This window comes from Microtus ochrogaster, chromosome 7 (genome assembly GCF_000317375.1).
Source record: "Microtus ochrogaster isolate Prairie Vole_2 chromosome 7, MicOch1.0, whole genome shotgun sequence".
In the NCBI taxonomy this organism is placed as follows: Eukaryota; Metazoa; Chordata; class Mammalia; order Rodentia; family Cricetidae; genus Microtus; species Microtus ochrogaster.
Window position 1 is genome coordinate 26,838,311 of NC_022014.1, and position 27,983 is coordinate 26,866,293.

At 51.7% G+C, this 27,983-nt stretch overlaps 1 protein-coding gene across 2 annotated transcripts in view; it reads left to right on the plus strand.

Moving 5' to 3' along the window:
* Positions 1-27,967, plus strand: part of Pitpnm3 (PITPNM family member 3) — an 89,607-nt gene extending 61,640 nt beyond the window's left edge. For both annotated transcript variants that reach the window (XM_026780961.1, XM_026780962.1), the window contains 16 exons: positions 1,636-1,712; positions 2,058-2,293; positions 5,123-5,312; positions 5,709-5,831; positions 6,202-6,383; positions 9,533-9,705; positions 11,217-11,387; positions 12,633-12,827; positions 13,621-13,769; positions 14,557-14,673; positions 16,478-16,594; positions 16,887-17,035; positions 17,248-17,397; positions 19,047-19,230; positions 23,341-23,469; positions 23,991-27,967. In XM_026780961.1, coding sequence (XP_026636762.1) covers positions 1,636-1,712; positions 2,058-2,293; positions 5,123-5,312; positions 5,709-5,831; positions 6,202-6,383; positions 9,533-9,705; positions 11,217-11,387; positions 12,633-12,827; positions 13,621-13,769; positions 14,557-14,673; positions 16,478-16,594; positions 16,887-17,035; positions 17,248-17,397; positions 19,047-19,230; positions 23,341-23,469; positions 23,991-24,296 — 2,648 coding nt within the window. In that variant the 3' untranslated portion in view covers positions 24,297-27,967. The remainder of the gene's footprint in view (positions 1-1,635; positions 1,713-2,057; positions 2,294-5,122; positions 5,313-5,708; positions 5,832-6,201; positions 6,384-9,532; positions 9,706-11,216; positions 11,388-12,632; positions 12,828-13,620; positions 13,770-14,556; positions 14,674-16,477; positions 16,595-16,886; positions 17,036-17,247; positions 17,398-19,046; positions 19,231-23,340; positions 23,470-23,990) is intronic.
* The last annotated feature ends 16 nt before the right edge of the window (positions 27,968-27,983 follow it).

Consider the following 27,983-nt stretch of genomic DNA (forward strand, 5'->3'; position numbering starts at 1 on the left):
GTTGTCACCGCTGAAGTCAGGCCTGTGGTGTGAAGGCAGCCATAGATGATTCATAAATGGATGAACTGTCTGTGTGCCAAGAAGACTTTATTTACCCAAACAAGGGGCAGATTCTGTCCTTGGCTAGAGACCTCTGTATTCGAGCAGTGGGAGCCCAGGAGCCCGAGAAGCCTTTCCCGGGGAGGGGTTGGCTTAGGTAGCTAGCAGAAGTGAGGAAAGCCCTTCTGAGTGACTCCAAAGTGCCTGCTGGATGCCAAGTGTCATGCCAGACAGTGGCCTTCCCTTTCTGAGTGGTCACTTCCCTCTGGACCATAATCCTGTAGTTCAAAGCTTTGCTGTCTCACTAAGAACTTCAGCCAGGTTTGATTATTTTATTTATTTGTGGTGGAAATGGAAGCCAGGACCTTGTGTATGTTAGGCAAGTGTGCTCTTACACTCCCAGGCCCAAGGAGATATTTTTAAAAAAATACTTTTTTTAAAAATTGGTCTGAGACTGGAGAGTTGACACAGCGGTTAAGAGCATTTGTTCTTGCAGACTATCTGGGTTCAATTACCAGCACCCACATGGTGGCTCATGACCCTTTGTAACTCTAGTCCCAGGGAATCTGATGTTCTGTGATCTTCTCACCATGTGTTACACAGATATACATTAAGGCAAAATATTTATAGTCATAAAAAAGAAAACAACCAAACAACAGCAACAGAAACGGGCTGTTAAAATGGTTCAGCAGGTAAAAGAACTTACCACTAAACCTGATTGATAGTCTGGGTTCAGTCCCTGGGACCCACGTGATCAAAGGAGAGAGCTGATTGCTGTGTGCTGTCCTCTGCATGCTTACACAAACAAAATACATAAATAATGTAATAAAAGAAAAGTCAGCAACAATTCCCCCAAAAGAAGAAAAACAAAAGTAAAAATGGAATTTGTCTAATGAGCGCTGTGCTTGTACAATAGTAAAAACTGAGAAGTCCTGTCTCTGCTCTCCATCCAAAGCCCGTGAAATATAGTGATATCATTGCTGTCCAAGCCCAATGGCCCGAGCTCCAGGGGAGCCAGGGATGTAAGTCCCCATCTCTAGCTAGAAGGTGGAGACCCAGAAACACCATATCTCAAGGCTGTGCCCCTCCCAACCCTTTTGCTGTGTTCAGACCTCCACAAAAGGGATGGCACCTGCTTACCCCAAGGGCAGACTCTTCTCAACTCAGCTTCTGTGGTTAGAGCACAACCCTCCTGGAAACCCCTCACAGGCACATTTGGGAGACACAGGGCATCTCTTAGCATCACATTTAGATGACCCGAAACACAGCTGCTCCCTAGCTGTTCTCATGGGACATTTGCATCAAGTTCCTGGATGTCATAGCTCTAGCACAGCTGCCATTACTGGTGAAATAAGAAGGGCAGCTCTTTCTTAGGACTTCCTGTCTTATTTGTGATGGCTGACCTCAGCTGACCTTCTTTTCCCTAGAAGGGCAAGGCCGTTTTGCATGTATAATCTCCTGAAACAGGGTCTGGACTGGGTGACCCTCCCTAGCTGCTGACTGTAACTCCAGCTTCCCAATAAATCAGGGCCTCTGCTACACCTATGGGGGGGCCAGTGTGGTGGGCGCCTGCTGCATTCTTTCTGTCCTCTGCAGGAGAACTGTATCGGGTGTCCCTAAGAAGACAAAGGTTCCCAGCTCAAGGAAGCATTGAGATCCATGAAGATGGCGAGGTGTGCTGGGTTTTGGAGGCATCCGGTCCATCTGTAGCCTGAATCTTAGGAAGGACCCTGGGAGGATAGACAGGCTGCCTAGCCTCCATCCAGTTCTTCTTTGCTGTATGACCCCTGGGTACCTCCCTGTTCTCCAGGCTTCAGGTTCTTATAGGCACAAGAAGAGTCACTGAAGACTCATCCTGTTGTGCTGTTCATTGGGGGTCTGGCCCTCCTGGTAGCCTTCTGGATGCTCCAGAGTCCCACAGGGGTTGTAGGGTGTCAGTCATATCCCCGTGTCTCTGTCCTTGTGCATCCTGGGATTCTGCTGCCTCCCTGTCTATATCCCTGTCATGTCCCTCTCAGGAAGGCTGCTCACAGCGTTCCTGCAAGACGCATGTCCTCCTGCTGGTGCTGCACGGGGGCAACATCCTAGACACCGGTTCTGGTGACCCTTCCTGCAAGGCGGCCGACATTCACACCTTCAGTTCTGTGCTGGAGAAGGTCACGCGTGCCCACTTCCCTGCTGCCCTGGGCCATATCCTCATCAAATTTGTCCCTTGTCCTGCCATCTGCTCGGAGGCTTTCTCGCTTGTCTCTAAGTGAGTCATTTCGGCTTGTTTGTACGGTCTGGGTTTGGTGTGGGAGGTGTAAGTGGAAGGGATACCCCTGCCTTGGGAGGCCTGTCTGGTGTCAAATCACTAAGGATGCGGTGGAGAGCATCCTTGGTGGGGTATGCTCATTAAGAGTCCTCTATCAGGACCTGGGAGCGCCAGCTTCCCCATGCTAGCCCATATTCACTTCCTGCGCCTCAGTTCGAATGAAAGAAGAAACAGGCCCCAAGAAGTTTATCCATTTCCCCCAGCTATCCAAGAATGAAGCCAGGAGTCACACCAAGGCAGCCTCCCTCCAGAGACCAGCCCTATAGGGATAGGTACTGTAATGAAGGTAGCCCGAGATAGAACTAATTCCCAGTCAGGGAAGACTTCCCAGAGGAGAGTTGATTTTAATGTCATAGCGTGGCTAAGTGTATGTCCTCTATAGCGTGGCTAAGTGTATGTCCTCTCTGGGGCCTGGACTTGAATCCTTGGGGAATTGTGCCACCTCTTCCTCCCTTAAGTCCCTCACCTGTAAGATGGAGGTGATGCTGATGCTGGTGTGTAGGTGTAGGGACACACGGCAAGTGTCCACATAGCACCGAGATGCCCCTGGCTGCCCCACTAGCATCCTCCTAGGGCCAGGGGCATGCTCAGCTTGTTTCCTGTTGGTGGAGAGTGAGATGATAGGGTCCTGTCCTAGCTCACAGCAGATACCAACTTGTAGGCGCAGGGAGGGAAAGGACGGTATGTCAGAAGCACAGGCTGAACACTAGGCTACTTCTTACAAGTGCTGGTACGTCCTTCCCATTGTGGACCCAGGTACCAGTGAGGGGCAGACTCAGAGACCAGGGGCTCTATGGGAACTGGGTCCTATGGGGAAATTCCACCCACCATGCTAGAACTTGCGGGCCCCAGTGCTCTAGAGCCCTGCGTGTCACTGTTGAAGTAGCTGAAGGTCGGTACCTGGAGCCAGTGGGACACCTGCTTTCTTTAGTCTTTGTGCACCTGTAGAGCCCCCATGGCCTAGACACTGAGCAGATTATTGAGACTGAAGCAAGGCGACCAGACTTTCCTGCAGGTGGGGTCAAAAGGGAGCTGTTGGCACCCCTGCCTCACCGCCCCTCACATGACCTTGGAAAGCCCCTCCTTCAAGCCCCTCCTCCAGGCTTTCTTGTGTGGAACATACTCAGAGTCCCAAGAGAAGGGGAGCAATGTGCTTAGCTTCAGTCAGGTGGGGCTCTGAGCCCAGGGGCTCCAGTGGGGGATGGGCCCAAGAGCCCTGTCTTTCACTTCTAGTAGCTCAGGATCTAGCAGGGGCTGGACCATTTCGCATCCTGCTCACTTCCTGACTGGTGCTCAGAGGCTGCAGGATGCCCTTGGGTGGATCTCCATTAGATACACAAGTTGGGAAGGTCTATTGCTTCTTAGCTTAGCCAATTGCCCCAGTATCTGGGGTGATCCATGCCAGTTGCCCCCGTATCTGATGTGACGCATGTCACACGCAAGATGTGCAGGCGCCCGTGGAGCAGCTGAGTGGGCGGAGCCTTGGAATCTGCTTCCTAGACAAGAGCTTGCTGCACTCTTCTGTTGTGGGATTTAGGAGCAGCTGAGTGGGTGTACAGACTCTGGTCCCTCACACTCACAGAAGTCCCAGAGTTAATCTTGCTGGTCCACAATCCATCTCAAGACTCACCCCCAGGATGGCTGACCTCCTGAGCTGGGTCATTCTTATCTTCAGGAAGACGGATGTCCAGGCCATTTGAGGGGAGAGTAAGAGGGAGCTTACCTCTCCCCCAGGCAGCTCTTGCTAGGGCCATTAATCACCGGTAATCACTGCTGGGAGGGAGCTCCTTCTTGGCTAATTAAAATCTCTCCGGCTGCAATCGAGGCCTGTTTCCTCTAATTTGCATTATTTGGAGATGAGAAATGGTTGGTGGGGCCTGCCTTGCACACTGCTAGGACCCTGCCACCTGCTGAGGATGCCTAAGTCCTGTCCTCTTCCCTGGATTCTGCTGGTTCTTAGCCCCATCTGCCCTAGGCTTTGGGCACTCTGGAGCTAGGCACATGGGGGTAAGGACAGGCTGTTGGCCCTGGGCAGGAAGTTCTCAGACTCTTTTTGTGTCTGTTCTAAAAAGCCAAGGCCAACAGATCATCGGGGTTGGGTCTGCTGGGGGACAGAGGCAATCCAGGTAGGGATGGGAAGACGGGTGGGTCTGAGCTGCCCAGAGAGGGAGGGACTTCCTAGTAGGGAGATGGAGGGGTGCAGTGGCCTCTGGCAGTGGAGTTCTGTAGGGCAGGCGCCCAGCCCTCTCTGTGAAATTTGAAGCAGAAGATCTGTCCCTTGAATACAGAACATACTGTCATACAGGCAGCTAGGAGCCCCTTCACCCTAGGGCCATTGTCTCAGCTCCTCACTGGTTCCTCCTTAGGTTCCCCCAAAGTCTCTCTTTAGAGTTTAATTCAGCCTCTTCCTCCTCCAGGAGGTCTACCATGATACCTCTTTCCCACGCTGTTCTATGTTGGCTGATTCTCTAGGTTCTTTCAGAACTGGGGTGTTTTTAGGTTCTTGCCAAACAGCATGGCTATGCCACACAGCAAGACTGCCATGGGCTGGCATGTATGGAGTCAGCACAGCCCTGAATCCTCATCCTTTTCCCTCCTGTGCCATCCTTGTGCTTTGCCTCATGGGACCTATCCTCATAGGTCCTTAAAATTTCTCTGCAACTGGACCTAGTGCCCAGGCGGCGAGTATGTTCTTCCAAAGAGCCCACAGTCCCACGTCACCCACTTCTTGGTCCTGGCTAGGCTGACTTTGGGTCCCCGTGTCTGCAGCCTGAACCCCTATAGCCACGACGAGGGCTGCCTCAGCGCCAGCCAGGACCACGTTCCCCTGGCTGCCCTTCCCCTGCTGGCCATCTCCTCTCCACAGTACCAAAATGCTGTCGCCACTGTCATTGAGCGAGCCAACCACATCTATGGAGAGTTTCTCAAGTCCTCTGATGGGATTGGCTTCAGTGGGCAGGTAAGAACCTGCTTTCTCTCACTCTTAGTCAGCTGCTGCATAAAAGAGGGCCTGGGGTTTGCTGCGGGATCAAGGCAGGCTAGAACTGTAGCCTCTGAGTTTGGAGGAGCCTTTTGATGGATTTGGTATTCTCCTTTTACAGACAGAAACACTACCCTCATTTGGAGTCCATGATGACCCTTAGCTAGCCTGACTCCTAATCGTGGCCTGACCACTCACCTTGGGCTGACTCCAAAGGAAATCGGTTGTCAGGATGTGCCTACCCTCCATTTGGGCTCTAAGCAACTCCTTAGGACAAGTTCCTTATTCTCTCATGGGAGCATACCCCTGTTCTGGCTGGATTCGGGGTGAGAGGGTTGTGGCAGGCAAGCCTGCAGCCCAACTGTGCCTCTGCAGGTGTGTCTCATCGGGGACTGTGTGGGCGGCCTCCTGGCTTTCGATGCCATCTGCTACAGTGCGGGGCCCTCAGGGGACAGTCCTGGCAGCAGCAGCCGGAAGGGAAGCATCAGCAGTACCCAGGTGTGGTCAGGCTGGGGGATGGGAGAGGGCGTGTCTCTGGGTGTCTCTCATAGGAACAGAGTAGCAGGTGGCTCCCCCAGGGAATGCAGTGCTGGGTTTTCATGTTGAGATTGTGGTGTCTATAATACAAAGGTTGTATGGAAATAGCAAGAACATGTTTAGCGCAGACCAATAAAGAGGCCCAGAGGCGGTCTACTAGTATTTGTTTCTCTAGGTGGTCATAGGAGATGGTCTGTGCCTACACCCCCACCCCTCATCACCATGAGGTGTTTGAAAGCATAGTTTCCACATGGGAAGACGGGGCTCATTTATGCCCAGGGGAGGAGGCAGGGCCCCAGGGCCCCTTTGATCGTTATGCTTTCTGCTCAAGGACACCCCTGTGGTGGAGGAGGACTGTGATCTGGCCAGCAGTAAGCGTCTCAGCAAGAGTAACATCGATGTATCCAGTGGAGTGGAGGATGAGGAGCCCAAAAGGCCATTGCCACGGAAACAGAGCGACTCCTCCACCTATGACTGTGAGGCCATCACCCAGCACCATGCTTTCCTCTCAAGGTAACCTTCCTGGGCCGCTGCCTTCACAGCTAACAGCATCCGTTAGTGTAAGGACCTTGGTCAGAATCACCAAGGGGGCCTGTGACCAGGCAGTCATCCCAGACCCCCCCACAGGGGCCCATAGGTAGTGGGAATTTTGTCACCACTTGTCATTGGCTCTGCATCTACACCACAGAATTTCCTGTTTGTCTCCGCTCTGTTCAAACCTGCAGATACTGGACATGATCTGTTCTACCTCTCTGGGCTTCCGTTTCCTCTTCTGTGAAAGGATAGGGTTGTCCAGCCGCCCCTTGGTATAGCTTAGAGAATCTAGAGAGGTCACAGATAGGGGTATACTTGGTGGGATACCCCAGGGGTTCATATTTGTTCTCAGAGGAGGGAGTGTTACTCCGCTAGGTCCCAAAGATCCGGGGCCAGCATTCTGCTCGTCCTTCCTCACATCCATGTCTTGGGCATGACAAACTTCATAAACTACCCTTTCACTTTCTAGAAGAAATGGTTGGTGAGCAGCTAAAGGAACCATCTGATCATTGATTCAGGTTGAGAGAATTGAGCATTGAACATGGACCAAATTGGCACAGGGTGGGGCACTTTTCCTCTCTGTTTCTCTCCAGTTCTCCCCTTTCCTCTCCTCTCCACCTTCTCTCACTGGTTCCCTAAGTGATAAGTATCATGGATCATCAAAAGAGTGGCTATTTTTTACATAATTTATGTGTTGTTTTACTTAAAAACAAAGAATTCAGCCTTGTGTACTGTGAACTTTCCCTCATATGATTAAAAATACTTGGCAAATATTCTTTTTTATTCTCTCTCTCTCTCTCTCTCTCTCTCTCTCTCTCTCTCTCTCTCGACAGGCTTTCTCTGTGTAACTACTCTGGCTGTCATAGAACTCACTTTGTAGACCAGGCGGCCTCAAACTCACAGAGACCTGCCTGCCTCTGCCTCCCAACTGCTGGGGTTAAAGGTGTGTGCCACCACAGCCCAGCTGGTAAAGATTGTTAATGCAATATAAATTTCAGTGAATAACTACTTCCTCAATCCCACTAACTGAATATTTTGTGTTTTTCCAGTTCTTCGCACTTATAAAAAGCACTGGACTGGTCATATTTTAAGAAAGATTAGTTTGTCTTAGGTATGTGTGCCTGCATATGCCTTTCTGAATACTTGCAGAGGCTGGAAGACAGCACTGGATCCCCTGGATCTGGAGTTACAGGTGGTTGTGAGCTACCTGATGGTGGCTGCTGGGATCCAGTTCTCTGTAAGAGCACAACGCTCTTGACCACTGAACCATCTCTCTAGCCCCTAGGCTGGAGATCTTTGTGCATAATCATTAATGTATGTGCTAGACTTACAGTAATGACCAACCATGGTTTGAAAATATGAACTAGAAAATTCTAGAAGTAAATCAGTTGTACACTCTACAGAGCAGCATGGTAAAGTCTCATGCTGTCCTACTTGGAGTCACTCCTTCGTCCTGTATATCCTGTCTCTCTGTGCTACTTACCTGTTGATCACTTGGGCTGTCTCAGGTGTTAGATCCACTGTCATGGTACCACAGTGCTTGTGGTCATATGTATGCCCTTGCTTTACTTTGTAATGGTTCCAAAGTGTAAGAGTAAACAATGATGCTGGTAATTCAGATATGACAAAGAGAAGCTGCTGGGTGTCTAAGAGGAAATGTGAAAGTACAGCATTTTGCAAGGGACACTTATATAACTTTTATTACGTGTATTGCTATAATTTTATATTTTATTATTAATTGTTCTCTTAATTGCCTATTGTGTAAATTAAACTTTATCCCAGGTGCTTTAAGTATAGGAAAAAGCACCACATGCAATGGGTTTGGCACTTTGCCTCTGAGGTCTTGGGATATGTTCCTGTGGATGAGTGGGAACTTCTGTACTTCCTGCAGGGGGATCCCAGGAGGCGGAATAGGAGGCCGCAGGTTCTGTGGGGTTAAGCTTTGAATGTTAAGGCTCCTCTATCAGATCAGCTCTGGAACAGCAGCCATGTGCAAAGGAGGGTTGCAAAGTGAAAACCTCAATATTTCTGGTTCATCGTTGAAACAGCCTCCAGGAAAGCCCAAATCAGGAGAGTGCCAGACATCGGCCACTTTCAGTAGCGAGCCCAACACAGCCAGGTTGTTGGGGAACAGATGGCTGTTTCTCTGGTAACTAAGTAGTTGGCACATGTTTAGGGACCAGGTTGTACATGAGATATACGTAGTTGAGCTTCATCATCATTGACAGGGAGAGCAGAAGGCAGAAGACTGGGTGCCCTGTTTGCCTGCTGGCTCGCTCCCGAGGGTGGACCTCTTGCCTGTAGCATTTTAACTGTTACTTTGAAAGGTTTTTCTCCAGCTTAAGTGTTTTAGATGGGTTGGCTTTCAGAAGTTGGCTGATACATCATGTCATTTCCCTGCAGTGGTCTAACCTCTGTACTGTTCCTGGTGCTTGTTGGAAAGCCAGAGAGGCAGCTTTGGCTTCTGTTTACTTTCAGCATCTGTGGCTAAACACAGCCTAGACAGGCTCTTGGGATGAGAACGTGGGATCCTGCTCTTTGGCACCTGTCCAGGGGAGTGGGGAGGCCAGATTGTTTGCACCTGTGTCTGCCTGTGGCCTGGAACACGAGTTATGGTGGAAGCCTTGATGCTGGCAGTGCCAGCAGCAACCAGGTCCCCGTGCTGGCCAGGATGGGCTCTCCTGTGGCAAGTGCAGGGGCTTTCAGGGTGTCAACAACACCATGGAAGGTTACGCCTATCATTCAGGTGCTCAGCAAGCTTTCATAAGAAAAGTTGTGGCAGATCCCAGCTACACAGATGGTTTAAACATGGTTTGTGGCTGTCTGACATGGCAGAATAAATCCAGGCGGTAGAAGCAGGTGGCCCACAAAGTCTTTCAGACTCACCACCTGGCCCTGTGCAGAAAACGTTTGCTGAACTCGGCTCCAGCCAAATGTTGGCTAGGCCTGAGTGGCTAATGCTGAGGGTCCCCAGCCTGTATGGATGATGCCAACAGTGATCTCTGGTTCTGAGTCCCCTTCCAGCAATAGAGGGTTGGGCACTCTGCCCTCAGAATGCAACTGTGCTGCAGAGTGGACACGCCCACGGTCCTGGCCCTCCTCTGATCTGCCATTCCTCACTCCGGCAGCATCCACTCCAGTGTGCTGAAGGATGAGGCCGAGGTTCCTGCAGCTGGCACACCCCAGCTCGCTGAGGTCAGCCTGGGTCGCTTTGACTTTGACGTGTCTGACTTCTTCCTCTTTGGCTCACCCCTGGGCCTCGTCCTGGCCATGCGGAGGACAGTACTGCCTGGGATAGATGGTGGGTATAGTTATTAGGCCAATGGCTCAGGGGATCAAACTGGTGGAGCGGGAGGGTGGACAGAGTGATGGAGGCAGGGTAGATGGAGAGAAAGGATGGAAGCTGAGGGAGAGGCCAGGCGGCTTCTCCGGGTGGGGCAAAGGTGAGGCAGCTTGATGGACGTCACTGTCCCTTTCCTGTGTCCCTAGATTACTTGTCTCAGTCATGTCCCACGAGAACATGGGCCACACGCATTCTCCTTATCACAGCAAATCCTCCCTCCCTCCGTCCCTCCGTCCCTCCCTCCCTCCCTCCCTCCCCCCCTCCCTCCCTGTCGGTTAGGTCTCAGAACCTTTCTACCCAAACTGGCACTGGTGCCTTTGCCCACAGAGCATCTGAAGCCTAAAGCTCTTGCCAGCTCATACAAGACAGGCTTATGATGCCATTTGACCAGCCTGGGCCTTAGGAGAGTCTAAGGGCAGGAGTGCAGGCTGTTATTCATTGCTCTCTGCTGAGGCTCTGAAGTGAGGGGCTGAACTGAGGCGAGGCACTCAGTGTTGCAGAGGAGCCTTAGGGCCCCTTAAATGCAGCCCACTCAAAAGCCCTTGACCCAGGACAGGTGGGCGGCAAGAACCTCTATGGCGACACCTGCTGGCCAGTGGCGGAAGTGCTTCACCTGCTCCGCCTAATGCTGAGCGCACCCGGTCAAGGGCCTTGCATTGACTTAATGTATCCGGTAGTGACTAAGTGGTGGCGAGAGGGTCTGCAAGAAGTGCTCCAGTGTGGATACAGTCAACACTAAAAGGAAATGTTACAATAGTAAAACAAAGGCCTGGGATTCTGAAGAATCGACTGTTTGAGCACAGGGGAAGGAAAGCAGCAAGCTTACAGATGTTCACCAGGGTGGCAGTACTGGGTACCTACAATGGTGCCCTTAAGGGGAGCAGATTGACAAGGCCTTCAATGGCAAACTGGGCATTTTGTTTCTGAGTAGTGTGATGGCTAGTTTTCTGTGAAACTGACCTAGGCTAGATTCCTCTGAGAAGCGGGAACCGAGGGAACCATAATTGAGAGGGTGTCTCGAGAAGATTGGCCTGTAGGCAGGACTGTGGGGGTGTTTTTTATAACTGATGATTGATGTGGAAGGGCCCAGCTCACTGCAGGTGGTCCTGCCCCTGGGTGGGTGGTCCTGGGGTAGATATGAAAGCAAGCTGAGTAAGTCAGTAAGCAGCGCTCCTCCATGGCTTTTGCTTTAGTTCCTGCCTCCAGGTTCCTGCCTTGAGTTCCTGCCCTGACTTCCCCCAGTGATGGAGTGTGACCCGAGAGTTGTAAGATGAACTAAACCCTTTCCTCCCCGAGTTGATTTTAGTCACGGTGTTTGATCACAGCAATAGAAACCCCAACTAAGATTGGTAGCAGGGACCCAGGGGAGGCTCTTGAACAGGAGATAAGGCTGCTCAAGGCCACACTCCAGGGAGCCCTTTAGAGCCTTTAGAAAGGGCTTCTGCATGTGTCTTCTCCCACTCACCCAGGTTTCCAGATGCGGCCTGCCTGTAGCCAGGTCTACAGCTTCTTCCACTGTGCAGATCCCTCTGCCTCGAGGCTTGAGCCACTGCTGGAGCCCAAGTTCCACCTGGTGCCTCCTGTCAGCGTGCCTCGTTACCAGAGATTCCCCCTGGGTGATGGACAGTCTCTCCTGCTCGGTAGGTCCTGGGACTGCGACACCGTGCTGAGTTGGAGGCTGGTAGGTTCTGGAAATGTTCTTTCTGGTTCCGCCTCTCAAGTTGTCAGCTGTCGGGTGGCTCATGGGAGCAGGGCTGTGCTGTTAGAGGAGTGGGCAGGAAGCCAGCTGGCTTCAATGCTCTAGAGTAGCTGCTTATGCCAAGGACCTGCTCTGTGCCAGGCATCGTGATGCCAGGGCTCTGCTCACCCCACACCCTGCCAGGCTCCCATTTGAGCCTCAGTGGCTAAGGCTGGGATAATGGTGGGGTTGTTGACTCTGAAGGGCAAGTTAAAGGCACATTCCCAGTGCTGTTTCCCAGTGTCCACCCTGTACCCTGCAAAGATATATCAGAAAGTGTGTCATCCTGGTAGGCTTCATGGAAGAGGTAGCCTTTGGCCAGGGCCTAGAGAAGGGGTGTGTTTGGATAAGTAGAGAGACATTGGAGGGGCAATAAGAGCAGGGCAGGTGGGGTTAGAGAAGGACCAGTGGATTCTAGGTTCAAAGGGTGTATGTGTGTGACTGAGGATGTGGCCAAAGGCAGACCTGGAATGGATAGTCAGGCACTTGCCATCAGAATCTTCGCTCCATAGCTCCCTATTGCCATTGAGGAACTCCAGCCTAATCCTTTTCCAAGGTTTGAGCCAAAGATGAGGGGATGCTATTCCTGGGACTCACTTCAGGGTTAAAACTTACCCTTCCTTGTTCTTCATCTCAAAGGTATATATTTGTCTAGCACTTCCATGACGAAGCAAGGCTCCAAAGTTCCCTTCTGCTACCTTAAATGTTCCCTCTGAAAAGGGGATCCTCCAACCTCAGATGTCTCTTCCCCCATGACTCCAGCCTGGCTGGAGTCATTTTCATCTACTTTCACCTCAACCATATGCCTCTGTGGGTCAGGAAGGAATTTGATCAGAGAGGACATTGATAGGCTTCACATCATGACTTCAGCTTGGCCTTAGGGCCCAGCTCCCAGGTTTCCCTACAGCTTTGGGGAGATAGGGTGATGTTGCGATCCCCACTCATGTCTATATTACTCCCAGTTTAATAAAAGATGAAACTGTTAATGTACTATGCTGGTGTAGTGGGGGAGGGGGTACTGGTGGTCTGTTAGCTCTGGGCCAGCTGCTTTGTATTTATAGTCTCTTGCCCAGCATAGGGCTGGCATTAAGTAAGCCACTCTGTTGGAGACTTGATGCTTGCCCTGACCTTGCAATTCCCCCTCCAGCTGATGCCCTGCACACCCACAGTCCCCTATTCCTGGAGGGCAGCTCCCAGGGAAGCCCCCCGCTTCTGGATGCCTCTGCCTCGCCCCCTCAGGCCCCAAGATTCCAGAGGCCAGGACGGAGGCTAAGTGAAGGCAGCTCCCACAGCGACAGTTCAGAGTCCTCGGACAGCCTGGCACCTATGGGAGCCTCCCGCAGTGAGTGAGGTCCTTTTGGGGCCCAGCTTGCATTTGAGGGGCCTGGGTGGTGGTGGGTCTGCAGCAGCGCTTCAGTGGGTGGGATTTTGGGCTGGGAGGAGCTGTGGAAGAAGTCGTGGGGACATTCCTGTCTTTGGGAAAAGGGTTGGAGATGGTGGCATGTGGGGTGGTAGAGGGAGGACCCGTTTGGTTTCCCACTGAGTCATCACTGCTTTCCTAGACTAAGCTCTGACCTAGGTTAGAGCCCCAGATGTACCAGCTAGGGTGATGCTTCCCTCCATCCCCACACTCAGCGCTGGGTGTTAAGCCCAATCCACATGCTAGCCCAACACTAACAGCTAAGCCTCATTTCCAACCTTTGAGTCAGAGTTCTGATTTTGAATGGAGCTTTGACCTCTGACCAAGGCCCACTGAGTTTTTGATCTCAAACATAGCCTTGACCTTTGTTTGACCTTATTCATGCCTCTGATCTCTTGATCATGCATTGTGCCTTGACCTCTGCAGGCACAGACTGATTCCTCACCTTGGAGAGAGCCCTTGGGAACTTACTATGGAGCTGCACCAAGGGGTTCAACTATGGCCATCTCTGAGGGCCTGGTCCTCTTCCTTGTGACCAGCTGGGAGCCCATGTTTTAGTGGAGGGTGATTATAAGGGCTGGTGGAAGGGCAGGACTCCCCTTCCCAGCTCTTTCAGGGCAGGTGCTGTGGCCCCAAGCTTGTTGGCACATCTCCACTGATCCTGTGCCTGCTGGCTTTTGGCTATTCTGTCCTCATCTCCTTTTTGGCCCCACAGTCACAGCCAAGTGGTGGGGAACCAAGAGGATTGACTATGCCCTGTACTGCCCCGATGTCCTCACCGCCTTCCCCACTGTGGCCCTACCCCACCTCTTCCATGCCAGCTACTGGGAGTCTACCGATGTGGTCGCCTTCATCTTAAGACAGGTACTGTGGCTCCCTTATTGCGCCCAGCCTGTTGGCCTCTTTAGGGGGAATCCCAGGGTCCCGGGGTCCCAGGGAGCAGTTGGCCTCTATCTGACAGTGTTGAGAAAGCACTGGGACACTGAAGCGAAAGTGACAGGTCAGAGAAAAACGCCAAATCTCTAGATTAAGTGAAACCTGCCGAGGAAGCCATGCTGATGTGTCAACATGGAGGCTGGAGAAATGCTTCAGTGGAGTGCTGGGGACAGGACGGAGGAGACGAAGTAGGCGAGGGAGTGCTGGAGTCTCATGGAGAACTTGGTGCTCTGGACAAGGCATGAGGGTCTCCAATGAGAAGACATGCTCAGATGAGAGGAACAGGGTAGGCATTTTGGGATGTTGAAGAGAATGGCCCAGCCGAAAAGATCTAGATCAGAGAAGGGAGCGCTGCTGAAGCAACAGCATCGGCATCGAGGAAGGAACAGGGCTGAGTCAGGGCTCTGGCTAGCCTTAGGCAAAGGTCCCCCACAATAGAGGAGGGGAGGCAGAGAACAAATGAATGCTAGTTAGGAAGCTCCAAGAGTCAGGCATGAATGTCAGAGGCTGCCCCCAAAGCAGAGCTACCAAGGGGACAGTTCTCTGGTTCCAGCTGTCCAGACAGGTAGGACTGGAGACAACTCCCAGGGCCCCAGCACGGTCCAGGCGATGTTCATAGGGAAGCCAGAAGTAGGGCTTGACTGGCTACTGTCTGGGGAGGCAGAACGGTTGAGGACGAGGACGTGCTCCCAAGCCCCTCCTCGCTTTTGGCTAGGTGATGCGTTATGAGAATGCAAGCGTGAAGGAGAACACTGGCCTGGACCCCACGGCTCTGAGCCCCACTAACCCCCGGGAGAAGTGGCTGCGCAAGCGGACCCAGGTCAAGTTGCGGGTAAGCGCTTGCTGCAGTCATATTTGTTGGATAGGTGACCTTGAGAGTCTGGGCAACCACGTACCAGATAAGAACTCTAGTTTCCTGGGCGGAGCTTTTCTCCTTTCCTGTTGGCCTGAGTGCTTGCATGAGGGAGCAGCTGGGAGTTCATCTCCCACGGTCGGGCTCCACCTGGAAATCCAGGGCTCTGGGGATGGTAAAAGCACGGTGGTTGTGGAATGATTGCTCCAATGCCAGGCTTCTGGAGACATGGATTTGACATAGATCATCTTGCCTGTGCCCCAGGTCTCTCAGGCGTTGAGTAGGGATGGGGGCCATCCTTGCCGCAACAGGATGTACCTACACATCAGGATGAAGGTGGCTAGGATTGCCAGGGCAGACCACACTGGGCTTCTCTAAAGATGGGGCTCCTCTGTAGGGTACTGGGGGATAAAGAGGAGTTTGGGAGGCATCCATTCACGCATTCTCTCTGTCAACTGCCGTCACTGCCTACTCTGTCTCGGATGCTGCGCATCATCCCAGAGTATGCCAACACAGCGTTGCTCTGGTGAGCAGTTCCGCTCCAGTGAGAAAGAACATCAAGCGTGGATCCTAAAAACAGTCCTGGAAGGCAGAGTGACTAATGCTTCGTGAATCACTGTTTTTGTGCATGGACATACACAAAATTACACACCACATAGGTGATATAATTCACCTGTCACACAATCCAGTGTCAAATCATATATTCACAGCTGCATGCCAACCCAACCACGGTCGGTTTTAGAACTTTTTTGTCACCTCATAAAAGAAACCTCTTTCTCTGCAGCCCTTTTCCCTCTCTGCTGCCCTGGGCTCCTCCCGGAGTAGCCAAGCAGTCATCTAGTGTTGGTCTCTGTAGTTTCACCTGTTCTCGAACTTCGTGTATCTGAAGTCACATGTGTGTTTATGTCTTCCTTCTTTCACTTAGCATGTTTTCAGGGTTCACCCATGTTGTGTCATGCATAGCATCTCATCTCCTTTTCCTGACTGGATACTATTCTACTGTATCCATGTATTCTGTCCATCCAGTTGTCAGTTGATAGACATTTGGGTTGTTTCTACGTGTTGGCTATTTTGAATAGTACTGCTTTACATACTCATCTATGCAGTTTGTGGGCATATATATATATACATACATACACACATACATACATACATATACATATATATACATATAAATTCATACATGTATATATATGCACTTTGTGGGCATATATATGTACATACATACATATATACATATACATATATACAGATATATACACACATAAATGCATATATGTATATATATGCAGTTTGTGGGCATATATATGTGTGTGTGTATATATATCTATCTATGCAGTTTGTGGGCATATATTTTTATTATTTTGGGTATAGATGAGGAGTGGTAATTCTACACTTAATCTCCCGAGGAACCACTGTGCTGCTTTCCATAGTGGCTAACCCATTGTAGACATGGTAGATGGTTCTTTATGCCAAGAAAGACCCAAAGGTGACTGGGTAGTTTCCAGCCCAGGTACCTAAAAATGAAACGCAGGTTGTAAAGGCCAGTTGTCACCTCAGGAGATGTGCAGACTCAAGAGCATGGGGTCCGCCTTGGTGGGCAGCCTAAGAAGCAGTTTTGGTAGTTCAGTCTGCTTCTGGGATCCTAGTGCATGCAGCTCCTGGACGCCTGACTTCAGCTGGGCCATAGCCCAGAAGTCATCATTTCAAGGCTTTAATGATAAAGCAAGTGTGAGCTTTGTCTGCAAAGGCTGAGCCGGGTCGTTTCTTTCTGTCCTTGCAGAATGTCACTGCGAACCACCGTGCCAATGATGTAATTGCGGCTGAAGATGGCCCCCAGGTCCTGGTGGGGCGTTTCATGTATGGCCCTCTTGACATGGTGGCTCTGACTGGAGAGAAGGTACCAAGGGTTGAGCATCTCCTTGGCTCACCTGTGTCACATGGCTCATAGTATCACAGACAGAAAGGGTGACAGAAGAACGGTGTTGGAACACAAAGCAGGGAGCCCTTTCCCAGCCCAGCATACCAGCGAACAATAAGGGGAACTTGGTATCTCCAAGGAGGTGGGGAAGCCAGTGTGGTCGCCACATGGAGGGAGGGTTATAGGAAACTCTAGGATACAGCAGGCAGGAACCTGTACCTAGGAGTCCTTCAGCCTTTAGCAAGTCCCTCGCTTCCTTCACTGACTGCAGGTGGACATCCTAGTGATGACAGAGCCATCGTCAGGCCGCTGGGTCCACCTGGACACAGAGATCACCAACAACAGTGGCAGGATCACGTACAATGTGCCGCGACCCCGGCGTCTGGGGGTTGGTGTCTACCCTGTAAAGATGGTGGTCAGGTAGGACCAGGGTGTGTGTGAGGATCTCATGATGGACTTTTGGGGTGGCTCCCCCATCCAAGCTTGGCTGGAAGACAGAGTTTATTTCTGTTTACATGGAGACAGGAAAAGGGAAGAGGCTACCAGCCATGGTATCAGGAGGCACCACCAGGAACCTGGCCCCAGACTGACTGATTTCAGCTGTAGGCTGACGTCAGGCTGATACCTTTCAGGGGTGACCAGACCTGTGCGATGAGCTACCTCACAGTGCTGCCCCGAGGCATGGAGTGTGTTGTGTTCAGTATCGATGGATCCTTTGCGGCCAGCGTGTCTATCATGGGAAGCGACCCCAAGGTCCGGCCAGGTGCAGTGGATGTTGTTCGGTGAGTGTCACCTCCCCTAAGGAAGGTGTTTGCCCAGGGCAGGAACCAGCAGCTTTGGAGGAAGTGCTAATTAGTCATCCCCTGACCTCAAACCAGCTTTCTCTAGGACTTCTGTAGGTCTCTGGGCCTAGGCACTGCCAAGTTCTGGCTTCACCTCCTGTAGCCATTCACTGGGAGTCTCTGGGGAGATCAGTCCCTTTTGTAGACTTTAGCTCATTCATTTGTCCCTCCCCCCTCTTCTCTTCTCCTGGGCACCCTTTCATCTTTTCCCTGAGGTCAGCTCCAGACTCCAGGCTCTTGGGTTCTGCTTTAAAGATTGCTGCTGGTGGGAGAATCTGAGACCAGCAGAGGAGAAATAGTCACTGGTGACAATAGAAGCTTAGATCCCAAGAATGGACAGGAATGGGGGACACCGGGAGTTTGGGGCAGCTGGGGTAGGGATTGCCCTGCCTTGCCTTACTCAGGGAGAGAAGCTGGGCTGACTTTGAGGCCTTGGAGAGACAGCTGTCTCTAGCTGCTTTCTGGTCCTGTTGGAGAAGTCCTGCACAGCCTGCTGAGAGGATTGGTTGGTTTATCCCATGGGGGCTGTGCTCTCTCCTCTGTGACTCTACCCTCCTTCACCATGGCGCTGGCCACCTTGCTGGCTGTCAGAAGCTTGCTTTCTATGAGTCTGACACAGACCTTGCCTCTCTGGGGGTCGCTCTGGGAGTCCCCAGCATCCTTGTAACACCTACACTGCGCATTTTCGCATCTTCTCAGATGGTCAGGCCACTGTCTGGATTTAGAAAGCCCAATCTATGGCAGCAGGCTGACGGCTAGTGTCATAATAATACCTTCCCAGATCTGGGCTCATCTGTACCGTGGGCCATCCATGGAAAACAGTAAAGAACTGATTCTACCCGGGAAGTGAGAATCTCCTGGAAGAGGGACCCTGAAGAATGAAGATGTAGATAGGCAGGGTGTCTAGGGGAGGGTCCTGAGCCAAGAGCACAGGGTTTGTATAGGAGTGGCAGAGCAGCCCTATGTGGGTAGGGAGGTTCAACTCATCAGAGTGGAGCCCAAGAGTAGAGGGAAGTCTCAGGAATAGGAGCAATGGCTTTGGGTTTGTGGTTTAAAGAAATTGCCAGGAGACAGTCAGGGATGATAATGAAACCAACTTTGCCAGGTAGACTATGCCAGTCGGGTTTGGAATTAATGCCTTTATCGTTGGAATAATCCCATGGAATGGTTGGATGATTAACCCCATCTGACAGGTGGGGAAACAAAACACACGCACGAGAGAGACTAGTTCCAAGTTACACAAGGTCAGATCTGAGTGGGAGAACAAGAGGGAAAGTGGTCACCAACGACTTTTGTTGTGGCCCATGGGAAAGATGGGGTGGAACTAAGGACCAGTCTCTGAAGGTGGGCACAAAGCTTTTTTTGTTAGTGGAGAAGGCCAAAAGAGGAGAGGTAAAGGTGAGGAACCAGGTTGGGCCAGTTCTCATAGGCCATCTGGAGGAAATGTACGCTATTCACCCACCTGAAGCAGGAGCGAGCTCTTACCACTACCTATCGCTTCTCTAGAGGGCAGCAGCAGCCAGGACAGGTATTTGGGCAGCGGGCGGCCTGCAGGGGCCGAGCTGGACCCACCAATGCCATCTCACCAGGCACTGGCAGGACCTGGGCTACATGATCCTTTACATCACGGGGCGGCCGGACATGCAGAAGCAGCGGGTAGTGTCGTGGCTGTCCCAGCACAACTTCCCACAGGGCATGATCTTCTTCTCGGACGGACTGGTGCACGACCCGCTGAGGCAGAAGGCCATCTTCCTTCGCAACCTCATGCAGGAGGTGAGTGTGGAACCGGGGAAGGAGTGAGGCCACACCCACGCGAGCAACCCAAGGCGTTGGGCTGGCCTTTATTAGCCAGAGAGGAGTTAATTCTGGACCCTTTTGCAAGCTCCTCCCCTTTTCAGGCCCAAGGGGTTGGGCATCGGGATCCTCTGCTGGTGAAGGGAAGGGAGGCACGTTTTTTTTGTTGGCAGAGTGCGTGCCTCTCACGGGACCATCTTAATAGAGCTAAGAGGCAGGTGTTATCTTCATCGACAGATATTCACGCTTTATCTTCTCCTGACTCTTGTCTCTACATCTGGTTATTCCTGCAGTAGATCCTATTGAGATATTTCAGGCTCTGTTGTGTTTCTAGTTGCCGGGTGCTGGCGTTTCTAGCCCGATTTCCCGAATCTGTCGCCCAGAGCTGTGATTTTCCAGCTGCACTTAGGAATCATTTTAAAAAAGGCAAATTCCCAGGCTCAGAAACTCTGAGTTTCTGCTCAGGCAGCAGAAACTCTGGGAGGAGACTGGGACATCTTTGTGCAAAGCCCTCGATGAAATCCTCACCCTGTGGGATTAGAAGTAGGGTGGTGGGGAGGGGGAGGGGGAGAGGGAAGAGAGAGAGAGACCAACAGAGAGAGAGAGAGAGAGAGAGAGAGAGAGAGAGAGAGAGAGAGAAGAGACTGACTTGCAGATGAAAAGCAGGAGTAGACAAATGAAAATTATACGAGTTCAAATTTCAGTGCCCATAAATAAAGTTTTATTGGCACAGGGCCAAGCTCATCTGTTTATGTATTGTCTGTGGCTGCCTTTATGATGCAGTGAAAGAGCCGCCGAGTCGAGTTGCTGTGGCAGAGCTCAAAGCCTAAAATATTTACTGTTTGGCTTTTCAAAGAAAAAGTCTGCCAATCTCTGATCTAGAGAAAGAAAGGCATGCAAATTGACAATTAGTGGTGTGTGGCAGAAAAAGGGCAATATTGGCAAACAGAGGAGGAGAAAGGACCTAGGTTTGCCCGGGAAAGCTGAGTGGCTTTTCGTAGGTAATAACTTCTGGACTTAGTCTTGACCTATGAGTCTGAGTTGTCAGGTAGACGATGACACGGCATTTGCTGGGCCTGGGGAAATACAAACACAGACGTGAAATCAAGCTTTATTTGAGACTAGCTCTGTGGGAGGATGCATGTGCCATGCTGGTTTATGGAACTTCTCGAAGAGGGTGAGGCAGGGGGATTTGAAAAGGTAATGATGGAGGGGGATGGCAAAATGTGTCCTAAGACAATAACTGTTCGGCTGTAACAAGTAATAACAATGACGACCTCAGTCTGAGCATGCACAGACAGTTGCCGAGCGAATGTTCTTGGAGAAATCATGCTTGTGTGAGATTGCTGTGACCTCTTAAAACTTAATTATTATCTTTTAGATCAGTCTACCTCCCAAGTGCTGGGATTAGGGGTGTGTGTCACCATATTTTGTGTAAGGTTGTGGTCCTGGTAGATTGTGTGTGTGTGTGTGTGTGTGTGTGTGTGTGTGTGAGAGAGAGAGAGAGAGAGAGAGAGAGAGAGAGAGAGAGAGAGTAATTATCAGGCCATCACGAGTGCGAATACCTCCTTCATAAACTCTTGACTTGGTGTTTTTGATGGGGTTGACCCAAGTGATTCCATTATGATTTTGACGACTTTCATCAGATGCAAAGGTGCAGGGGTGAGAAATAGTCTGGGCTGTTCTCAGAACTGAAGCAATACAGGGTGGGAGTAATGCAGACAGGGTCAGATCAAGAACAGGTGGGAACTGAGATCCTAGAGATCACTAGGGACCCAAACTTGCTAGGTTTAGAAATCCTGGAAACCAGATCAAGATCTTGGGCTCTCTGCTGAGGGCAGTGTGGAGCAATGGGGGAGTTTGGACTAGGGCTGTGACAGCATCTAGTTTGGGTTGTAGGAAGATCCCTCTGGGAACTCACCGGAAAACACAGTGGCAAAGTGAAGAAGGGAGGGTAGTTAGGAGGCTGTTACCCCAGCAAGAAGGCTAGAATCCAGACAGTCAGACAGTAGCTATGCTATGGAGAGAAAGGCATGCACAGCCAGAGACTGAGCAGTTGGCATTGCCAGGACTTGGGAATGGTTGATTCATGGGCAAGGCACTCTCAGTTGTCCTATTACATGGCCAAGAGAGATCAAGGTGGCACTGGGCTTATTGTGTTGTTCAAGATGTATCTCCAGGATCTGGGGTAGCGGTGGCACGCAGTAGGTGCTCAGTAAGTGCTAGTACCATGAATACATAAATAAATAAACAGATGAAATGGGAAGGGCTACAGAAGAAGGGTCAGGCAGGGAGAAGACGAGATCAGATGTGCACACGAGGACACTGAAAGGGCCATGGATTATGAGCCATGAGGCTCCCAGCACATAGATCAAGGCAGTAGCCTGGGCTGTAGGCAGAGACTGGAGCCCTGGATACAGTTAGTAGAGCTGCGTGGGGGCAGGGCAGGCAGCACCCAGGGATGGATGGAGCTAGGTGAAGCTGTGCTGTGCTTCTGGGAGCAGGGTGAAAGCCAGCTGAGAACAGGGAGAACAGTTGGGGAGGAAGAGGCCAGGGCAGGGAGGGTTTCAAGCAACAGACCTTTTCTCGTGGAAGTGGGACAGTGACAGCTGTCTGCTAGCTGAAGCCTGACCAGTGGATGGCCTTGGTGAGAAAAGGACACCTCCAAAGGCCAAGAGGATAGAGAGGTGGGGTCCAGAGGGAAGGTGGGTCTCAACCTGGAGCAGATTGTAAGGGTGGGCAGCAACAGGCTCTCCATGTGGACAGTGTGTTCTTGAGAAATTGACCCGAGGAAAGGTTTTTTTGGCTCATGGTTTCAGAGGTGTCTGTCTGTGGTCTGCTAGCTCCATTGCTGTTGGGCTGAGGTGGAAGTAAAATATACTGGTGGGAGCGGGCGGCAGAAGAAAGCTGCTTGCCTCATGGTGGCCAGGAAACAGAGCAAGCCAGCGGAAAGCTTCCTCTAACTTTATCTAAGTCCATTCAGCTGTGAACTCGTCAATGGCTCAACCCCATGGATGAAATCAGCACACATTAACTCGCTACTTCTCAGTGGCATCACTAGCTGGAGATCAGGCTTCCTGCACACGTACCTATAGGGCTCACTTCACATTTGAATCATAGTTGGAAGTGTCGTCCTAGTGATGACAGTGGATTGAAAGGAGAGAAACTGTAGCTCAGACTTAAGTCCCCTGTTCTAGTCAGGGTTACTATGCTGTGAGGAAGCACTGTGACCCAAAGCAAGTTGAGGAGGAAAGGGTTTATCCTGCTTACACTTCCATATGGTAGTTCATCACTGAAGGAAGTCAGGGTAGGAGTTCAAGCAGGGAAGGGACCTGGAGGAAGAAATGGATGCAAAGGCCATAGAGGAGTGCTGCTTAATGGCTTGCCCAGCCTCTTTTCTTATAGAACCCACGACCACCAGCCTAGGGATGCTGCTACTCACAATGGGCTGCCCCTCCCCCGTCAATCACTATTTTAAAATATGCCCCGCAGCCAGATCTTATAGAGGCATTTTCTCAACTGAGGTTCTTCTTTCTAGATAACTCTAGCTTGTGTGGAGTTGCTATAAAACTAGCCAGCACGTCCCCAGTGAACATGGTAGGACAGGGGACACACAGTGAGGGTGTAGTGTAGTGAGCATCACCAGCTGGGTAGGTGGGAGATCAAGGCAATTAACTGAAGGAAGCACCCCAGGACGAGGAGGTCTGGATTTTTTGGGGAGCACAACAGACCAACTATCAGGAGGCAGGGGTCACATGGCTAGCCTAGAACTTGCCCCTAGTTTAGGGCCCATAATGCATAACTTGGCCCCACTGTGGGAGGAGTGTGGGGTGGTGTGGGTAGTTGTGTGTGGGGGTGGGAGGGGGTTGGGACTGGGCAGTAGTGTCAGCAAGTAACGTATTTCCATTCCCTGATAGAGCCATAGTGCCCCACCTCAGATCTAGTGTGAAGAACTGGGGCAAGGAGGGGCAGTCATCTGGGGGTGGCTCCTAGCAAAGGTGGACTTGGTGTCTGAGTGCAGATGAAGGGCTCCCCAGCAGGGTCTCCTTAGGTCTTCTTCCCTCTTCACCAGCTTGCTTTGTGTTTCAGTGCTTCATCAAAATCACTGCAGCCTACGGCTCCACGAAAGACATCTCAGTCTACAGTGTGCTGGGCCTCCCTGCATCCCAGATCTTCATCGTGGGCCGGCCCACCAAGAAGTACCAAACCCAGTGCCAGGTGTGTGGGAGCCAGGGAAGGGAATCAAGGGCGGCACCTAATCATTCAGTTACTTGCTCATCCCTTCATTTGCTCATTCATTTATCCCTACTGAGCAATGCCTTGGGCCAGGGCCCCTGCTGGACGCAGGGGAGAATCCAAGTGGAGACGGGTGTAATGGCATCTAGGGGAAGGGGAAATGGCAATGACTGTTTGTTACAAAAACAAGTGCCACTCTGAATGAATGAGTGATGAGGCCCTGGAGATGCGCTGCAAGCCTAGACTCCAGGGTAAAGCTGGCCTCCGGGAAAGGGTGGGGACGACGACGGACAGCCAGAAAGAACCTGGGGTTGAGTCAGAGTGCAGGGGTGCAGACAGGGGTGCTCAGTGGCCTGCGGGAACCCTAGAACTGTATTGAGCTTCCCTGCTACTGCTTTTTGGGGTCCTGGAGAAGCTGCAGACTCCCTTGGAGGATGCCCAAGGGAAGTAGCGATGTTGGGGGACACGGTCAGATGCTAGCCTGATGCTTGTCCCTTCCACAGTTCCTGAGTGAAGGCTATGCCGCACACCTAGCGGCACTGGAGGCCAGCCACCGCTCGCGCCCCAAGAAGAACAACTCGCGGATGATCCTGCGCAAGGGCAGCTTCGGGTTGCATGCGCAGCCGGAGTTTCTGCGCAAGCGCAACCACCTGCGCAGGACCATGTCAGTGCAGCAGCCGGACCCACCCGCCCCTAACCCCAAGCCCGAGCGGGCACAGAGCCAGCCCGAGTCCGACAAGGACCACGAGCGGCCGCTGCCTGCGCTCAGCTGGGCGCGTGGGCCCCCCAAGTTCGAGTCGGTGCCCTGAAGGGTGGGCGGTGCTCAGAACAGTGGGGGCAGTTAGGCGGCCTGCAGGGAAGGGAAGGGTTGCCTTCTCCCTGATAAAGGCGTTTTCCTGCTTTTTCCCTCCCGTGTCTGTCCAGCAGTGTCCGACCAGAGCAGGGAGGGACCTTGCCCTGACACTGGGGAGCTTTCTGGGCTGCTATGGGGTGAAATCGGGGTGTCTCAGTGCAGCCACCGCCGCTTCCCCGTGCCTGTGCTCACAAGCCGGAGTCAGGGGTGATGTGTGAGTGTGACCCTTGGGTCAAGCCTGCCTGTGCCCAGTGTTTGGGTAAAGTTGACCATCTTTTCGAGTCCTGAGGTTTCTGTAGCTGCGCTAGGCAGGCTCAAACTAGAGAAGCCCCCAGCGCTAGGTAGACTGCCAGACAGGTGTTTACCTCTGGCTGATTGCAGGTGCGACAACTTGACCATATGTAGAAGAGTGAGTGACATTTGTGCCTGCCCTCCTTGTGACATCCGGGGCACCACTTTGGGGCTGGCTGTCTTATGACACAGTGAGATCACTTTATGGGAGAGGACATTCTCTGGGTCCAATCTGTGTATGTGGAGTCGATCCACAACCCCTGGGGACCGGGTCTGGTGCTGACTGTCTGTCTTGCAGCTGTCCTTTGCTCCCCTTCTTGTTCTCCTGTGGCCCTTGAAGACAGATGTTCCTCTTCCTTGAGTCTTGCCTTGTGCACTTCCCTGAGAGGCTGCAGCCATGGGCTCTGCCCGGAATTGGTCTGGCTACAGTCTGTAGCATATCCTCTTTGGGCCCTGCCTTTTTCTGTAACTAGAAGGGGCCTCTTGGCTGAGATGGGTCCTGGGTTTAATTCCAAGGCTGTCCAGCATTTGAGCTCTCTGGGGCTTCACAGAATGCCCAGTGGGCCTCCCCCCCATTCCAGCCCTCCCCACCCTGGGATAGAGATTCTAGGTGGGACAGAAAGGGAGCCTAGCACCTCAGAGGAAGGAAGCCACAACTTCGTGGAGAAATAAGCTTGTTTGTGTACACCGAGGGAAACAGAAAGTGCTTCCTTCTGCCAACAAAGGGGACAACATGGTGGCCCCTTCCATAGCTCTGCTCGGACTGGCTTTTTCTCTTTAGGTTTTCTGGAATGCACAGACCTGAGATCTTGGGTTCTGGAGGTTCATGGAATATTGACTCACGCTGTTGTATTCTCTTCCCCTCCCTGGCAACTCAGTTTAGTTTGAGCATAGAATCTCCTCTAGGGTAGTCAGACACCTTACGATGGTGGCAGGGGGTGTTTCTTTGCTGCCGAGTCCCTGGCCTTGGCAAGTTTCCCCCTTGCTCCCTGGCCCAGGCTGACACCTGTTGTATGGCTGCCTGGATGTCTTAGTACCCCCTGGATGCCACAGAGGCCAGAGCCAAATATCTGCATACACAGCAGGCTCCTGTCAGCTTGGTGTCGCTTCTGTTCAATGTCTACCTCTTGCAGCTCCCATGCAGCCTGTGGTGGCTACTGATGGGGGTGACTGGCACTAGGTTGTGAGTTGCTCAGCAAACTGGGTGCCTCACTTGGGCTGGAGGGGGTGTGGATTTCCAGTACCCATCCGGCTTTTCCCACTCAAATATCTTCTCCAGCCTGCCAGCTCCTGTTCCCTCTGCCCATCCCATCCTACCTGCCAGCTCCTGTTCCTCTGCCCATTCCATCCTATCTGCTAGCTCCTGTTCCCTCTGCCCATCCCATCATATCTGACAGCTATTTCAGTGGCATCAGCACTGCACTTGGCAAACCATGCCCATCACTGCCAGGGGGCTGCAGAGAGGGCAGGGAGGTATGGAACCAACTTCAGCTTCCTCTTTCTATCCTGCCTCTTAGAAGTTCATACCTGCCTCCCCCCATTTCTCTTAGAAGTTATACCTGCCCCCGCTACCCCACACCACCTTCCTCCACCATTCTTGCCTGTCTTTTGGCACCAAATCATATGGTATAACCACCTTAAGTACAGTCCTTTCCCCTAAATGCTGTGATTTGAGCTTGGATAGACTTGACTGATTCTCCTCCCAGCAGGAGCCACTGAGTCTAACTTTCAAATGATAAACACCCAGGCTGAGTGTTTGTGTGAGTGGGGGACCCCAAGGGGACTGGAGCCAGTGACCAGGCTCTGTGGGTCAGAGCCAGCCAGAGGCCCCACTCCTCTTTTGCTAGAGCCTCACATTGGGGCTAGGGTGATCCCTTTTGTGGGATGCCGCGGGTGTACAGGTGTTGTGAATACCACCCTAGGAGCCGTGGTGCCTGTGTGAAGTACGCGCTCACTGCTCTGTTTAGAGAACAGCTCAGTCTTGGCTTCCTGGCAACTGTACTCTGTGTGTGCTTTCTGCTAGTGCTGTGTTCAGTTAGGTCAGAGATCAGAGGAACTGATACCTAGTGTTCTCCAGAGGAGAGTGCCGTTGCCTCCTCCAGTAGTTCTGTGACGCCCCATCCAGCTGTTTTCTAGAGACCTTTAGCTCCCGGTGTGCCTGCTCTCCAGCTGTTGAAACATGTTCCTGCTTGACCAAAGTTCCCGTATCTGAGTGGCATGTTTGTTTTTCCCATGTGGTAGCTGTCCTGACCTGGCTGAGGGATGCCTGACACCTTCCTTTATCCCTCGTCCTGTTGTGGGTTGCTGGAGTCTGCTCTTTCAGCCTCATGCCCCTCACCCCTAAAGACTGACCCCTCCCTGAAGCATCACAAGATATTTTTTAAAGAAAATAAATTATTTTCATGCATTCAGACAAACAGCCTTCCCGCCTGGGTGCTGGGCTACATCAAATGTATCTGAACCCCGGTATTCCTGAGATTGGGGTGGTTCTCTGAAGAAGGGAAAGCTGTATCTAATGGTTTTTAAACTGTACTTCGGGCACTCCGCAGCCCAGAGCTGTGCCCCGGAAGTATCCTGCAGACAAAACATGGCACCTGTCTTTAACTGGGGAATGGACCCTGCCAGACCGATGTGCCCAGGTCTGGAGGAGGTGCCACTTTTGCAGGCATACTCTCCACTCAGCTCAGGTGAAGCCCCGTCTGGGAGGGGCACCCTGACTGTAGGAGCCTTGCAGTTGACCCCGCCTTAAACAACCACTTTCCAGCGGAATCCCCGGGGTTCCATTCCAAGTGCTCTGAAAATTAAAAAAAAAAAAATCCCTTTTCTTTCCCTTCTGGGCTAGGGAGGAATTTCTTATACACCCAAGTTAAACGTTTAGACCAAGTGGCAAAGCCGTGATCTTGCTGGTAAACTAACAGGGAGGTTGGGGAAAAAAAAATCAGAATTTGACTCCACCCTGTGGAGGTGCAGAAGAGGTAGGGGGACACCAAGGAACGGTAGGCACAGTGGCAGCGTGGGACATGCCCCCTCAGACCCAGACCCACTGTCCTTTTGTTTACTCAGTGGTGGCAGCCCGTCTGACCTTGTCTGTGGTCTGCCTGTCCCTGTGTGTGTAACTTCCAGTACTCGCTGTGATGGCTGGTTCTGTGATAGAAAAGGCTTATTACAGTCCTCATGGCTGCCTTGTACAAAATCCGTTAGAAGAGAAAATGTAAAATATCCAATTTCTAACAAGACAAAAACAGCATTATGGAATTAAAAAGATTTTTACAATTGGTCTTGATTTTGATGTGAGCTGTTTTTAACCGAAATGTTGTCACTTAAATAAAAACCTTATTTGCCTTTAAAATGT